We start from the raw sequence: 17477 nt of genomic DNA, 5'->3' as shown, positions 1-17477 counted from the left end.
CTCATGACCATATAGTGTTCCATTGTCTGGATTACTTACTATTTACTTAATCAGATCCCTACGGATGTTTATAAGTTTGTTTCTAATCCTTGACTATGAAAAATAATCCTTTCATTCATATTCATCCACAAATATCATGTGACACATGTGTGAGGATATCTACCTGTAAGAGAAACTCCTAAATCCAGAATGGCTGGATCAAAGGGTGAGGTACATTTGCCAACCTTTTTTTTTTTTTTTAATATTTATTTATTTTTGAGAAAGAGAGAGAGCACGAATGGGGGAGAAGCAGAAAGAGAGGGAAACACAAAATCTGAACTAGACTCCAGGCTCTGAGCTGTCAGCATAGAGCCCAACGTGGGGCTCGAACCCGTGAACCACGAGATCATGACCTGAGCCGAAGTTGGACGTTTAACCATCTGAGCCACCCAGGCTCCCCGTTGCCAACCTTTTTAAAATCAAAAGTGCCTTGCCATGTCTCAATGGAATTACTGTGGTCTATGACAGGTGACTTGAACCCATGCTAGGGAAATCTATCATTAATGAAGTTGTTCTGGTTAGGCTTGACCTTATCACCACATATTCCTGTAAATCCAACAGTAAAACACCATACAGAATGGAACTGTTGGAACAATCCAGATGATGTATTGTAGAAAGAAGTGCACACAAAAAAACACATACTGTATGATCCCATTTATATGCTGCTAAATCAAGGACAAACAAGTTAAATTTATGGTGATAGAAATCAGAATAGCAGCTGCCCGAGGTTGGGGCATTGACTAGACAGGGGTACTAGGGAACTTTCTGAAGACTTGGAAAAGTTTGAATCTGGATTTGGGTGGCAGCGTTTGCAGTTGTCAAAACTCACTGATCTATACACTAAAATATTTGAATTTAATTTTAGGTAAAATATACCTCAATTTTAAAAAGTTCAAAGAACTGGGCTCTTGGAGCATAATGTGTTACTCTCTGTAGATTCTAGTCACATTGACTTTTTAAAATTCCCAAAACACACTCCTTTTTCCTACCCAACAGCTTGCATATATGCTGTTCCCACTGCCTGGAACACTTTTTCTTCCCTTTTACTAATACACAACAACCCCCCATTCTCTGTGTCTGTCTCTCTGTCTCTCTCTCTGTCTCTCTCTGTCTCTCTCTTTCTCTCTCTCTCACATACATACACACATACACACACACACACACACACACACACACACACACCTATCTTTTTATAATTCACTGTGCATCAAAATGCATAAAGCATAGATAATATCTGGAATGATTCCATACTGATAGAACCTATCTGAATTACTTTGCAAATCTCAGGTAAAAGAAATTGCACATTTCTCGGTTTTTGGGAGACTCAAAATGAAACTCGATCTCTACCTTTCTAGGTGAAGGTAGTTGATACAATACCAATCATTTCTGGCCACATAGCCCACTTGGCCTCCTGAGATTAGAGAAGTATCATGGACTTAGAACATTCAGAAAAATTGGAGAAGGCTTTTAGTCCATGTGATTGTCAATGAGATGCTCATTGGTCTGTGTGGTTTACTCAAATTTGGAAGGCTTAGACTCAGAATCAGCTCAATCATTAGGACCCTCTTGCAGGATCCCAAGACCTAGAAGATGCTGAGGGCTCAGTCTTCCTAAGGCCACAGGCACCATCCCCTGTCCATTCCTGCTGCCTTCCAGGCTCCATGTGTCATTGGGATGCAGTTCCTGTGACTCTGGAACTTGCCCTCCCTTCATTCTCCCAGTGGATTTGCACTTGAAAGAAAGAGAGAGAAAGAGAGAGAGAGAAAGAGAGAGAGAGAGAGAGAGAGAGAGAGAGAGAGAAAGGAAGGAAGGAAGGAAGGAAGGAAGGAAGGAAGGAAGGAAGGAAGGAAGGAAGGAAGGAAGGAAGAAAAGTCCTGTGGAGGAGGACAGGTAGAGGGGGCTGGAAGAGATTTGAGGAGACCTGTTGAAGCTGGTAAGTCTCCAGGTTGGACTCAGCCTCAGCTCCCGTTAAATAGGAAATGGGAAAACTGGGAAAGGAGAAGAAAAATTTTTCCCCCAAGCTTCTAAGAGGTTTGCAAACAATTGGAGTAATTAAAAGTTCTCAGAAGTAGCCGATGGTGCCCTTTTCACCGAGGGAATGTGGGCCAAGCATGATATATTAAAAGAGAGGGAGCTGCTCTATTGAAGTTAAAAATAATCTTCTGTCACATGGCTAATTTGTTGGAATGCAGCAATTAAAGGGCTGTGGGCAGAGGGAGAGCTGGAAGCAGCTGGGGAGCTCACAGGCAGAGTGCACGCCCTGGGGACTATGTTTGCAGAGAGAGAAAACAGTGTCACAGCTGACTTAGGGCACCTTATCAGAAAACCCAGAAAAGGGGCAGGAAGAAGGAAAAGTGGGGTCAAGTTCAGAGCTATGACCTTTGGGCTTATCAGACAGTGAAGGGATGGGTCAGGACGTGTCACCTGTGCTCCCAGGATGCTGATTCATTCAGCAAGGATGAAGGCTTTTCAGCTCCCCCTGCACTTTGGAAATGCATGCCTTTGAATTCGTTTCAAAGGAATACATAACCCGAAGGAGCCCTTTGATCCTAAATCCATGGGAAAGCCAATCTATATGGTCTTGAGGGGAAAAGCTCACGCCAGCAGTACAAATCCTAATTTGGGGAGTTGGAGATTTTTTTTACGTTCTTAAGATTTGGGGAAAGAATTTTGAAATTTTGCAGTTGAAAGAGATTTTTTTTTTTAAGTTATATAATACAGTACGAATTTTTCAGGTGAAGCTGGGCATGAGTCGCCAGTGTCTTCCTCTTCCTCCCAGAACCTCCTGCATTCCAACACACCCACACTGCCTGTTTTCTCTCCAGCTGTGTGCCCTCTGGTTGGTGCTTTCGGTGGGGTTTGGGGTTTTCCAGGTGCTGCGAGGCAGAAAGGGAGCCAACATGAAGAAGGAAGTACTGCCTCCCCAAATGCAGTAATCTGATGTATCTGAATCTCTTACCTCCCTTGATCAATTTTCAAATGTATAAGGGGTACCGCTAACAGGGCTCTGAATGGCCAGTGGAGGCCTGAGCTTCAGAGTCTGACCACCCCTGGAAAGTGGAGGCCAAGTTCTATTATGTGGGCACGTATGTTGCAAGGTACAGAAACCTACCTCACACACTAGCTTGAGGGGAAAGAAAAAAAAAAAGGAAATTATGTGGTTCATTTATGTTTAGGTTTTCTTTGTGACCAGATTCAAGGGTTTAACACTGTCCTGAGGGCACCTTTCCACTTTGTTGGGCTCTATTCCTTTTTTTTTTTTTTTTAAGATTTTTCATTTTTAAGTAATCTCTATACACCCACCCTGGGGCTAGAACTCACAACTGGGAGATCAAGAGTCCCATGCTTTTTAGACTGAGCCAGCCAGGCACCCCTTGTTGGCCTCCACTCTTGAGACTCCACTAGTCAGACAAAATAGCGATGGACAGCCCCAGGCTTTACTTTTCTCCAGTTTAATATTCCTTTAATAACAAGGGGTCTTCCCCAACGTGCACCACCCCCCCCCCGCCCCGCCCCCCGCCCCGCCCCGTGCCACAGGGACAGGAGCTTCTCTGATTGAATAGATTGGATCACATGTCCCACCTGTAAGCAAGGGGAGGTGGAACATACTGATTGACAGCTTGCATAGCTTCATATAGACTAGAAGAGGAACAGTTCCTCTGAGGAAAATGGGGGCTCTAGAAGAAAGGGAAAGACAGGCAGATATAAACCATTACCAGCAAAGTCCAGGACATATGTGCACTTTTCTGAGGTGGTGGTTTATAGCTTGCTTCATATCCTCAAAGTGTTCTATAATCCAAGAAATAGTAAGAACTTTGGGAGAGGAGAATGCTTTCTTCCCACTCCATGTATTTCCTTCCTGTAGAGGGTCATCAGCACTCATGTCCAGGCCCCTCTTTTTGCCTCTCTCCTTCTGCACTTAGGGAAGGAGGAACACTAGGAGAAACCAGGCATGAGTCACCAGTGTATTCCTCTTCCTAGTGTCTTGGGACTATGATCCTGGGAGGGAGCACAAGTTCTTGTCTCACTCCTCACAGGGAGGGTGCCTTGTTCACTGCTGCCCGGGATTGGTAGGAAAGTCTGTTTCATTAGGATACAAGGAATCCTACTGAGCCACATTCTCCAACCAAGCATCTAGCCATATTTGCAGATAATCCATCTCCTGACTACCTAGACCCCTAATTGACCAGAGCCTCGGTCGGTAGGAGGCATGTTGTCTTTTGAGGTCCCTTCTCGAAAGTCAGGAAGAACCACCAATTTAGAACATCAGAGACCCACAGATTCATCTTCTCGCTCTCTCTTTCCTAGACGCGTCCCCCATGGAGGAGCTGCTTGCCTTGGGAATCCACAGGGATGGTGGGGCGCTAGGAGCAGGCTCAGAGATGTACAACAGATTTACGACAACAGGTGAGAGGAACTGGGATTATTTCACATGGAGGGGGAAGAGAATGAAGGAGGGGTGACTTACTAGTGGCCTTCACCAGAGCCGTGCTGAGCGTGAGGCATCACTGGTATTTTTCCACAGCCTCGCCCTGACCCGGATTGCAGTCCCACTCGTGCCCTTCTATGCCCACCTCTTGGAAAATAAATTGCTCCGCTTCCACAGAGAGGTGCAGGAGGTCAGGGCACACAAACCAACTTAAATAAAAGCACATTTTATTATTACTTCTTTTTAATCACAAAAGTAATGCACAATCTGTGAAAAGAACTAAAAAGATTCAGACGAGGACAAACGTGAAAATGAAAATAGACTCCAAGCCCTCAACCCTGATATAGCTATTGTTAGCCTTTTGGTCAATTATTGTCCAGCCTTTTTTTTTTTTTTTTTACATATTTTAGAATTTATTCTTTATTTACAAAAAACATAAAAATACTTCAAATAAAACAGCAGTGTGGAGTGTAAAAGATGAATATAGTATACTCTGCTATTTCTCTTGGTATTATGCTCTATGAAATTGAATATTTTGAATTGAATACTATGAAATTGAATATTTTTAGTTGTTATCACTGTCTTTTCTCTTTTCTGGCCTTAGGAATGGTTGACATTAAAGGCACTCGTTTGAGAGGAAAGTAGTGATACTGTGACACCCAGTTTAGAGATGAGGGACTCCCTAACTCCTGCTAGATTCCCTGGGGACTGGAACACTTTTCTAATAGAATAGGCAGCTTTGTTAAGAAGAGGAGGTAAAAGCAGTGGCTTCCAAAGCCAGGGTTCTTGGGGCACCGGGGTGACTCAGTCGGTTAAGCATCCTACTCTTGATTTCAGCTCAGGTCATGCTCTCACGGTTTGTGAGATTGAGCCCTACATGGGGCCCCACGCTGACAGCATGGAGCCTCCTTGGGATTCTCTCTCTCTCCTTCTCTCTCTGTCCCTTCTGAGCACGCTCTCTCTTTCTCTCTAGAAAAAAAAAAAAAAAAAAAAGCCAGGATTCTTGGCCTTCCTTCTCTATTAGAAATATACACTGCTTCTACCCTTAGCCACTTTGGCCTCCCTAGCACTAAGATTTTGATTCTGGGAACATATAACTGCAAATGAACAAAGAGTCAAGGGAAAGTTCTTTATCAGCAAGAGAATTATTTTATTCAATGTGTTTCCTTACATGAATTGGGACAATAAAGGGAAAGAATGAGAAGAAATAAAAGGCCAGTTACTCAGGCCACTTTTAATGAATCACCCCCCAGTGTCATTACCCATCCCCAGTCAGGAAAAGCTTGAGTTTTTCCATGCCAAGAAAAACAGAGGGCAGGAAGAAACAAATTACGACCTTGTTTGTGTTTTGTGTCTTAACTATTTGATTTATAGGCCTTGATCCAGTGATTATGGATGAAAGAAAATATCCCAGTGTCCCAAACCTAACCTGAACTTAACCATGGGTGGGTCTCACGTCCACGGCTCAAAGTTAGCATGAAGTTAAAATGCTTTAAGAATAAAGTTCCAGGGTTAGGGGCTGCCTGTAGGCATTCTTAATCCAGTGGCAAGGCCAAATTCCTTTCCCACACTCAAGTTTCAGAAAACTCTATTTAGAAACTTAACCCCTTCTCCCTCATTCCAGAAGCTGGGCATTTATCTCTTCAACAGATAGTTATTAAGCACCTACTATGTGCCAAAATACTGGGACAACCATGGTGTGCAAACAGATCAATCAACATATAAATCAGAAAAATATTATGTGTAGCCATGAGTTCTATGGAGAGAAAGAAAACAGGATGGATAGCCACTTATGATGAGGTAGCTCACATAAGCTTCACCAAGGGGGTGACATTTAACTTGAAATTAGAGAGATATAATCTAAATGTGAAATCAGAGTGGGAGACCATTCCAGGTAGAGGGAATATCCCCTAAGGTAGACTCATGCTTGGCATGTAGGAAATAAAACACCTCATCTCAAAAGAAATTCTTGGCTATTAGGATTATTTTTCAGCAGTTGATCTAGATAGAAAGTTGATAAATTCCTTTCTGAATCTTAACTATATAGATGTTCAACCTCACACATAAGAAGAGTAACACAAATCAAAACTATAGTGTGATATCATTTATTAAAATGCCAGATTTGTGGGGCACCTGGGTGGCTCAGTTGGTTAAGCATTTGACTCTTGGTTTCGGCTTAGGTCATGATCCCACCATTCATGAGATCGAGCCCCAAGTCAGGCTCTGTGTATGGGATTCTCTCTCTCCCTCTCCCTCTGCCCTTTCCCCACTCATGTTTACTCTCTCTCTCTCTCAAAATAAATAAATAAACTTAAAATTTTTATTTTTTAAAGTTAAATGTCAGGTTGGTAAAATTCAAACACTTTGATAACATACTCTATCTGTGGGTGTGTGAGGAAGCAGTCATTTACATCATTGCCAGTGAAAATATAAACTGGTGCAAATTGCTAACCCTACAAATGTGTATGCTTTTGACCTAGAAGTCTCATTTCTTATTCTACATGTATATAATGATGTAAGATCTAGGTTATTAATTACAGCATTGTTTGTAATTTCAAAAGACTGGAAATCTAAATCTCCATCAGTAGGAGACCAGTTAAATTATGAAACATTCATATCAAACAATGAATATTAACTATGGAAAACTATCCAGCTTGTAAAAACAAATGAGGAAGCTATCTATGTATTAGTATGTAAAGATTTCTAAGATGTCATTAAGTCAAACAAACAAACAAAAAAACCAAGATACAGAACTGTATGTTTTTTTGCTACTCTTTCTATAAAAGTGAGTAAGCTAAGTGTAAATATTTATATTTACTAGCATTTTCATGGAGAAACTCAGGATGGTTACACACAAAAATTATTAAATAATTATCTGGGGTGGGCGGATGGAAAATGGGGAGAAAAGGTGGGCAGGAGACTTTTTATTGAGATGTTTACTTTTTTTTTTTAAGTTCTGAACTATGTGAATGTATTAGGGACTTAAAAAATTAAATTAAAAAATTGCCCCTTCTACTGTCCCTTATCTTAATTTTTTAATTTACCATTTAGGGGCTCCTGGCTGGCTTAGTTGGAATAGCATGTGACTCTTGATCTAGGGATTGTGAGTTCGGGCCTCATGTTGGGTGTAGAGATTACTCACAGAAATAAATAAATAGATCTTTTTCTTTTTAATTTTTTTTTTTAACGTTTATTTATTTTTGAGACAGAGAGAGACAGAGCATGAACAGAGGAGGAGCAGAGAGAGGGAGACACAGAATCTGAAACAGGCTCCAGGCTCTGAGCTGTCAGCACAGAGCCCAACGCGGGGCTCGAACCCACAGACCGTGAGATCATGACCTGAGCCGAAGTCGGACGCTTAACCGACCTAGCCACCCAGGCACCCCAATAAATAGATCTTAAAAAAAATTATCAGTTAATCCATAGCCATTGTTTACTTCTCCAGCCTCACCCATGAGAAAGTTTCTACTTAAATACATGTGTATGATGGTTAATACAAAGTATATTAGTGCACATAAATAATATCTTAATAAAGAGGATCTTAAAAATATATTAGCAGTTAATCTAATCACAAAGTAACTTTATGTGCCTTGCTACTCAACAGACTGGATAAAGGCCATTGACCAAAGACAATTGGAGAATTCCTAGGGCAAAACCATCCTAAAGGAAATTGTGTTTATGGAAACATGATGATTTTTTTTTTAATGTTTATTTATTTTTGAGAGAGAGAGAGAGAGACAGAATGAGGGGCAGAGAGGGGCAGAGAGAGAGGGAGACATAGACTCCAAAGCAGGCAACAGGCTCTGAGCTGTCAGCACAGAACCTGACATGGGGCTCGAACTCACAAACCGTAAGATCATGTGCCAAGACGAAGGCAGACGCTTAACCCACTGAGCCACCCAGGCTCCCCGATAGTCTTTTTTTTTTTTTTTTCTTTATTTCTTATGTTTAAATCTTTGATCAGGCTAGAGTTTCTCCTGCCAAATGGATATGTAGCCAAATTATTATTTTCCAGAATTTTTTTTCTGGAAAAATTCCTGGAAAAACATTATTTAATTATTATTTTGTTTCAGCACTGTAAAAGCCCCCCCCCCCTTTTCCTCAGTGATTTAAGATAACATTTTTACCTTGTCTTCTTTTTTTTTTTTATTTTTTTTAACGTTTATTCATTTTTGAGAGACAGAGAGACAGCGCATGAATGGGGGACGGGGAGAGAGAGGGGGACACAGAATCCGAAGCAGGATCCAGGCTCTGAGCTATCAGCATAGAGCCCCATGTGGGGCTCGAACTCATAAACCGTGAGATCATGACCTGAGCCGAAGTCAGACATTTAACTGACTGAGACACCCAGGCGCCCCTTTACCTCATCTTCTATTCTTTTTTTTTAATTTTTTTTAACGTTTATTTATTTTTGAGACAGAGAGAGACAGAGCATGAACAGGGGAGGGGCAGAGAGAGAGGGAGACACAGAATCTGAAACAGGCTCCAGGCTCTGAGCTGTCAGCACAGAGCCCGACGCGGGGCTCGAACTCACGGACCGTGAGATCATGACCTGAGCCGAAGTCGGCCGCTTAACCGACTGAACCACCCAGGTGCCCCTTCTATTCTTTTTTTTAAAGTAATCCCTAGTCCCATCATGGGGTTTGAACTCATGAATCTGAGATCAAGAATCACATGTCTACCAAATGAACCAGCTGGACGTTGCCCCTACAATACGTTGATTGTATTTTAAGACTCTGTTTTGTTTTATTGGTCTATTGATCACACACACTATTGGTAAGGTTTTATAAAAGCACACATCCTCACACATTGTGGGTAGGTGTGTAAATCAATACATCCCATATGAAGGGTAATTTGCTTATATTTATATACACATTATTATAAATAGACACACACATCTACTTATACACACATTTTTTTCTTTTTGAAACATGTGAATGCATTTATTACATGTTAAGAATAAATTAACATATACCAGCAGGAAAAAAAAAAAAAGTTGGTGTTCTGAGGCCAGGAAAATCTACCCAGGGTAGAAAAGCGTCCCTGTTAATGGCTATTTACACAGGGATTGTTTCTTTCGTTTCTAGAAATGAGACTGGGCTGGGCTGTTGGGGGGTTGGGCCCCAATGGCATAAGACTGAGTAGGATGGTCCTGGGTAAGCTCCAGGAGGGTCCACCCAACAGGCCAGGGAGGTCTGGCTGAACTGAGGGTTGGAACAACTCTAGCATGCTTGCAAGCAAACCCTCCCCAAAACCATACCCTGGAGGATATGGGCTTCTAACTTTGCATCAACTTCCTGAAGCTTCCCTGACACTGGATGACCCAGGCTTGACCCTAGGAAGGGAAGAAGAGTGTTGGACTATGATGGCTTTAAGAGTTTGTCTTCCCTCTGGCGGGGAAACATAATACATTGAGAAGGGCAAGAACAAATTTGAGGGCCACCTCATCGTATTCCATGCCTGGAACAGGAAAGGGGACCCCTGCAGCCCCTGCAAGAAGGAATGAGAACACAGGAGGTATATTTGATGTCTGCAAAAAATGAGACAGAATCCTTGTTTCTTGCTCTATTCACATGGAGCACGCACAGTGTTTTCCTTGAGAATTTCCTGTTCCAATTCCACTATTTATACAAAAACAGTAGAATGAGCTTGCAAGGTAAATAAGGACTTCCCTGGAGCAGTACTCACACACTGATCCTACTGTTGTCTGTGATAAATTTTGGATCATGCCCCTGAAGAGCAGGGAGAAGATTTTCTAGTACATGACACAGCAAAAGTAAAATGTTAATGCTCAAAATATTTTATGTGGTGGGGTGCCTGGATGGCTCAGTTAGTTAAGCATTCACCTCTTGATCCCAGCTCAGGCCTTGATCTCAGAGTTGTGAATTCAAGCCCTGCGTTGGGCTCCACTCTGGGCATGAGGCCTACTTAAAATAATAATAATAATAGTAATAATAAAAATATTTTTTAAATGTTTTATTTTATATTTGAGACAGAGCACAAGCAGAGAAGGGGCAGAGAGACGGAGACAGAATCTGAAGCAGGCTTCAGGCTTTGAGGTGTCAGTACAGAGCTGATGCGGGACTCCAACTCATGAGTAGTGAGATCATGACCTGAGCTGAAGTCGGATGCTTAACCAACTGAGCCACCCAGGAACCCCGATAATAATAAATAAAAATGTTTTATATGTGCCACCTTTCTCTTAGTAAGTTTCTTTAGAAGGTGGGTCTTATTTATAGCATCTAGAAACAATAACACCAAAATAGCCAGCATTTACTGAGGACTCTCTGTGGCAGGCACTGTGTTGAGTCTTTGTTTAATACTCATGTTGACACAGTACTTAGCTGTAGTAACTCAGTAAGTATCAAAAAGTTTGGAGAAAACTATCAAGGGCATTCAAGAATAGAAAATTACAGCCAATATTCCTCATGAATATAGAGGGAAAAATTTTTTTTTATGTTTATTTATTTTGAGAGAGAGGGAGAGAGAGAGAGAGAGAGAGAGAGAGAGAGAATCCCAAGCAGACTCCACACTCAGCGCCCATGAAGCCCAACATGGGGCTGAATCCCACGACTGTGAGACCATGACCTTAGCCAAAATCAAGAGTCGGATGCTTAACTGACTGAGCCACCCAGGCACTCCAGATGCAAAGATCTTTACAAAATACTAGTGAATTAAATCCGGCAATATATAGAAAAGGCTAACGTCATAACCAACTGGAGTTCATCCCAGGAATGCAAAGATGGTTTTTTAACATTTTTTTAAATGCTTATTTATTTTTGAAAGACACAGAGAGAGAGGCAGAGAGTGAGCAGGGGAGGGGCAAAAAGAGAGGGAGACATAGACTCTGAAGGTGGCTCCAGGCTCTGAGCTGTCAGCACAGAGCCTGACGTGGGGCTCCAACTCATGAACCGTGAGATCATGAGCTGAGCCGAAGTTGAATGCTTAACCGACTGAGCCACCTAGGTGCCCCAAAGATGGTTAAATTTTTGAAAACCATTCAAAGTAATTCACCATATTAACACAATAAAGGAGGAAAAATCATATGATCATCCCAAAAGATGCAAAATATATATATTTGACAGGATTCAATATCCTTTTATGATAAAAAAAATAGGAAACTAGGAATCTAGGGGAATTCTGCCTTGTTCCTTCTGATGAAGGACATCAACTGAAAAACCTATAGACAATATCATGTTTAATCATGGAAGACTTGAATGCTTTCCTCCTACATTTGGGAACAAGGCAAGGATGCTCATTTCACCGTTTTTATTTAATGTTGTACTAGAAGTCACAGCCAGTGAAATAAGGCAAGAAAAAAAATACACAGATTAGAAAGGAGGAAGTAAAATTGTCCCTATTAGCAGATAACATGATTGCTACATAAGTTATTCTAAGAAATACACAAAACAACCACTAGAACTCTAAGTGAATTTAGCAAGATCACAGGATACTAAGTCAATGTACAAAATCAATTATATTTCTCTGTTACAGCTGCAAACAATTGAAAACTGAAATAACTCCCATTTGTAAAACATTTAGGAATAAATTTAACAAAAGATGCAAAAGACCTTTATGCCAAAAACTACAAATTAAAATAAGATTCAAATAATGAAGCAGTATACCACGTTTGTGGATTGGGAGAGTCAAGGCTGTTAATATGTTTATCTCTATATGTTCGTCTATAAGCTGATTTATAGAATTAACAGGCTGATTTAAAAATAATTTTAGATTTACAAGAAAATTGCAAAAATAGTACAGAGTGTACTTGTATACCCCTCAGACAGCTTCCCATAATATTAACATCTTACATTTACTATCGTACATCTGTAAACACTAAGAAATCAACACTGGTACATTAGTTACTTTACCTGGATTTCACTGTTTTTTTCCCTAATGTTCTTTTTTTTGTTCTACGATTCAATCCAGGATATTACATTGCATTTAGTTGTCATATATCCTTAGTCTACTTAGGTGTATGACAATTTCTAAGTGTTTCCTTGTTTTATTATGTTTTTAATAAGCTTGGCAGTTTTGAGGAATACTGGTCAGGTATTTTGTTGAATGCCCCTCAATTTGGGCTTGCCTAATGTTTTTCCCATGCTTACACTGCGGTTATGGGTTTTTGGGAAGAATGTCATAGTGATAAAGTGGTCTCCTCATCACATACCATGCTATCAACATGATTTATCACTGGTGACATTAACTTTTTACTTGATTCAACAAACTGATTTTAAAATTTATATGGAAATACATAAGATTTAAAATAGCAGAAACAATTTTGAAAAATAAGAGCAAAACTGAAGGATTTACAAGTCTTACTACAAAACTATAGTAATCAAGACAGTGTGGAATTGGCATTAGGACAGACAAATCACTGGAACGGACTAGAAAGTTCAGTTAAAGACCCACACTTATATGGACAAGCCACTTTCAAGAAAGACAGGAAAACAATTCATTGGGGAATTATGTTTTCACCAAATGGTGTTGGAACAGTTGGGTATTCACTTGGGAAAAAAAGAGATCAAGAAAGCTGCCTAATATTACTAAGTTTCTGAGTGGCAGGGGCAGGGCTTCCAAGCTGGACTTTCTGGCTAACACATGGTAATTTTGAATATGAACTTATAATCAATACATTTAGGCCACAATATTTTTCTGAATCCAATTCAATCTCAGGTCATACTTGCAAAAAATGTCAGTGTCTTGGGGTGCCTGGGTGGCTCAGTTGATTGAGCATCTGACTGTTGGGTTTTGGCCCAGGTCATGATCCCAGGGTTGTGGGATCGAGCCCAACATTGGGTTCTGCACTGAGCATGGTGTCTGCTTAAGATTCTTGCTCTTTCCCTCTGCCCCCTCCCCTGCTCTCGCTGTCTCTTTAAAATAATTTTTAAAATTTAAAGTCAATGTTTTCAAAGTAAGAGACTGAAGAAATGTACCTGATTCAAGGACACTAAGGAGACATAAGTAAATACAATACATGATCCAGGATTTGTATGAATATTAATTCCCTGAATTTGAAAATCATACTAGGGTTACGTAAGAGTACATTCTTATTCTTAGGAGATACATAATTATTTGAAGGTAAAGGGTCATATCATCTGCAACTTGTTCTGAAATGGTCTAACATTATTTATTTATTTATTTTTGGTCTAACATTATTAACAACAACATTATTAACATTATTTGATATGGAAGAAATCACATATGGAAAAAATATTAACAATTAGTAGATCTAAGTTAAAAGTACATGGGAGTTCATTTTATTATTCTTTCAATGCACCTGTTTGAAATTCTAAAATGGAAATTTAAATATTAATTTAAAAAACACTTTGTGGCAACTGGGTGGCTCTGTTGATTAAGTGTCCAACTCTTGATTTTAGCTCAGGTCATGAGCTAAATTGTGATCCTAATTCCTCTTGCCATGATAAATTTATGTAGACGTAAATATTTTTGTTTCTTTCGAAAGGCTTGTTTCTTATGTTATCTTACTGTCACAGAGCCTATCACAGTACTTGTGGCACAGTAAATGTTCAGTAAATATCTCTGAAATGAATGTAAATATTAGAATGTAGTTTGTGGAATAGCCTGAGTCATATGGGATTTCTCTCATGATTCAGTCTCATTTGGAAGGTAACTATGGGAAGTTAAGATTTACAGATACAGGGGATTCCTGAAATAGTAATATGTTGAGGTACTGTAAGGAGATGGGACCACTGGAGCTTGGAATGGCAGGAGAATTTGTGAAAAAGAATCCCAGGAATTCAAAGTGAGTAGGCTTTGGAAGGAAGAAGGTGGGTGGATCTGGTCTGATCACAGAAATGGTTTTCTTGCCAGCAGATTTAGGAGTCAGTGGCTGGCACACAAGTCTTATAAAAGGAATGGTGGAAAATATTAATAAAAGAGGTTGGGATGGATTGTGGAGAGTCTGGGAGAGTGACATGATGAAACTGACATTACATGTCAGTTGTGATGGCAGTTAAAAAAGAGTAGTTTAGGATAATGCACATCAACCAGGCTGGAACTCCAAAATGCTGGGACCTCTAGCTGGGAACAGTTGAGGTGAATTTTATTTTACAACACACGGGAACGAAAATAGCATAGCTATGTTCTGATCACCAAATAATTTATTTAAAATTCAGATCCCCTGGGCGCCTGGGTGGCTCAGTCGTAAAGCTTCCGACTTCAGTTCTGGTGATCCCACGGTTCATGGGTTCGAGCCCCATGTCAGGGTTTGCCCTGACAGCGCTGAGCCTGCTTTGGATTCTGCGTCTTCCTCGGTCTCTCTGCCCCTCCTCCGCTTGTTCCTTCTCTTTTTCTCTCTCTCAAAAATAAACAAACGTTTAAAAACAAATCAGATCTCCTTTCCCAACTGTAAGATATAATTGATGTATAACAAAATCAGATTCTCAGTACTGTCAGAAACTTGGGATACGCCATACCCTACCTGTCCATGGCCTTAGGCCAATTATATGCCCCCCCCCCCTTTTTTCTAGCACTGCTGTTATTTATGTTCTGATTACTGTGTCAAGCGCTGTAGAGATACACTCCCTCACTTAATCGGCCAAACTTCTCTGCAGGGATGAGGTTATCTTGCTCGTTTTATTGGTTGGGAAAATGAGACTTAGACGGGCAACAACAGATCACAGTCTGAAGACTGCAAACAAAGATGTAAACCCGCCCTGAAATACAAGCCGCGCAAGAGGTGGGGGAAAACAAGCTTCGTGTGACTCAAGAGGTCCACGGCGAAAGGAAGGGAAGGGGAAGGAAACAGGAAAATGGAGACTTTGCCTCTTCCCACACTGTGCAGGCGGCAACGCGGAGTGAAGGTGAAACCTCCCTTGCTTAACACCTGTCTATCCGTCTCCGTTAGGAGTCTTTGCAAAATCTCTGCATGTGATTGGTGAGATTGGAGGGATGGACGATTCTGATTGGTTAGTCGGACCTCGAACCAGGCCTACGCTCCAAGGATCGGGCGAGAGGTGGGTGGAACTTGAACCTGAATCCGTTGTTTCATTGGTGAAAAGAAAACGAACCAGGAACTATCCGGGAGCATGATTGGCTGTTGCTAGGAGCCCACCGACGGCCCTGGTTACGGAAGCCGGGGAGAGCTGAGCTCAGGGCCCGCCTCGAGGAAGTTAGCTTTGGAAACCGGCTTAGTGGTGGAGAAGAGGTGTCTCAGGCCCAATGGCGACTGTGGAAGCAAGCGGCAACGATGGGAAAGGGCAAGGGGTCGAGACCTCCGTCACCTATTATCGATTGGAGGAGGTGGCGAAGCACAACTCCATGAAGGAGATATGGCTGGTGATCCACGGGCGAGTCTACGATATCACCCGTTTCCTTAACGAGGTGGGGGCCCGGGAGGTGGGGCGCAGGCCCTGGGAACTGCATGGGAGAGGGGCGGTCTGGACTAGAGAAGCAGCAGGGTGGATATGTATAGGAGGGAAATGAAGCCTGGCGGAGGGCGATAAGTGGCCACGATTCCCCTAGACGAAAACCGAGGGGTCTTAGATCTGCATGCCAGCGCTAAATTCCGGTCTTTATTAGTATGATGAATTGCATATCATACACTGAGCACTTAACTGTGCCCTAGGACAAACTCTTAAGCCATCATTATTCCCATTTTACAGAAAGGGAAACTGAGCCTCCAGACTGAGGGCTCTCAATGTCACATGCTTAACAGCCTATAACCATTCTAACCTAGGTTTGAAGGGCTCCAAACCTGTGCTATTTCCGCTGTGTCTTCCTAACTAATAGCATTTTTGGTTTTTATAAGAAGCTGACATTTTTACCCCCTGATTATGCTGCTTTTATTTTTTTCTAATTTGAGTTAACCCTGAGGCCGGAAGGTCATGAGTTGACTCTTTCGGCCATTGACATCCTCTTGGTTAAATCTTCAAACCTGTTGCAATAGATCTCATTATGCAAGTTCTTGAGACCATGGTGCAACTGAGTGATTTTTTTTTTTTTTTAGTTTAAGGGAATAGGATAGACTTTTAATGTATCTAACTTTATTGAGGTGTAATTGACATACAATATGTGCCCATTTAAAATGTACAGTTTGATGAGTTTTGACAAATGCATTCACCCATGTGATCAAAATCCCAATTAAGACAGAGCATTTCCATCATCCTAAAAAGTTCTGTCTTGCTCCTTGGCAGTCATTGCTCCCACCCCAATCCTTGACACTTTGAGGTATTTATATATATACATATTAACATATATATTTTTTTGATGTGTATCATGTTGAGTAATAGATTAATAATCTTGCGGTTAATTCCTTGGAAATTCTTGTGAAGTATAACCTTGTTGTAACTGAGAAAAACTTCATTTCTGTTAGTTGTTTTTGTGAAGCAAATATGCTAGTAAAATACATATTTTCTTAATTTGGAGCCTAGGGGAGAAATCACTAAATCCTGATTATTTATTTAATTTAAAAAAAAAAAAAATTTTTAACAGAATCCAAAGCAGACTCCAGGCTCTGAGCTGACAGTATAGAGCCTGCTGTGGGGCTCGAACCCACAAACTGTGAGAGCATGACATGAGCCACAGTCAGTTGCTTAACTAACTGAGCCACCCAGATGCCCCTACATCCTGATTTATAAATCTATAAAAAGTTTTGAAATGTGAAGTTTCCCAAAAGGACGTTGTGGTTTTTTTTTTTTTTTTTTTTTTTTTTTTTGGGACAGGGAGAGACAGAGCATGAACGGGGGAGGGGCAGAGAGAGAGGGAGACACAGAATCGGAAACAGGCTCCAGGCTCTGAGCCATCAGCCCAGAGCCCGACGCGGGGCTCGAACTCACGGACCGCGAGATCGTGACCTGGCTGAAGTCGGATGCTTAACCGACTGCGCCACCCAGGCGCCCCAAGGACGTTGTTTTTAATAAATCTTCTTAATGGCCAGTAAGTTAACATCTTAGAATTTAGTAACTTGTATTTGTATGGGGTATGGCCTTTTATGCTTTTAAAACAGTACTTTAAAAGTACTTTCCCATTACTTCATCCTTGGATG

At 41.1% G+C, this 17477-nt stretch overlaps 2 protein-coding genes across 6 annotated transcripts in view; both read left to right on the top strand.

The window, feature by feature from the left end:
• NIP7 (nucleolar pre-rRNA processing protein NIP7) overlaps positions 1-15436 on the top strand; it is a 73627-nt gene extending 58191 nt beyond the window's left edge. For 2 of the 5 annotated variants that reach the window (XR_015244732.1, XM_086689057.1), the window contains exon 6: positions 4348-4446. Coding sequence is in view for 3 of the 5 variants with exons in the window: in XM_086689055.1 (XP_086545181.1) it covers positions 4348-4407 (60 nt within the window). In the remaining 2 variants the exon portion in view is untranslated. Of the gene's footprint in view, positions 1-4347; positions 4447-5072; positions 5107-10464; positions 10953-15338 lie in introns of those variants that run through there. The other 3 variants (XM_086689055.1, XM_086689054.1, XM_086689053.1) reach the window with 3 other exon arrangements.
• Positions 15437-15548: 112 nt separating this feature from the next.
• Positions 15549-17477, top strand: part of CYB5B (cytochrome b5 type B) — a 37570-nt gene continuing 35641 nt past the window's right edge. Inside the window, exon 1 of the mRNA XM_025920507.2 lies at positions 15549-15814. Coding sequence (XP_025776292.1) covers positions 15653-15814 — 162 coding nt within the window. The 5' untranslated portion in view covers positions 15549-15652. The remainder of the gene's footprint in view (positions 15815-17477) is intronic.

Source organism: Puma concolor, chromosome E2 (genome assembly GCF_028749965.1).
Source record: "Puma concolor isolate L17-30 chromosome E2, mPumCon1.1.hap2, whole genome shotgun sequence".
NCBI classification, from domain to species: Eukaryota; Metazoa; Chordata; class Mammalia; order Carnivora; family Felidae; genus Puma; species Puma concolor.
This window is presented reverse-complemented; position numbering and strand designations above follow the sequence as displayed.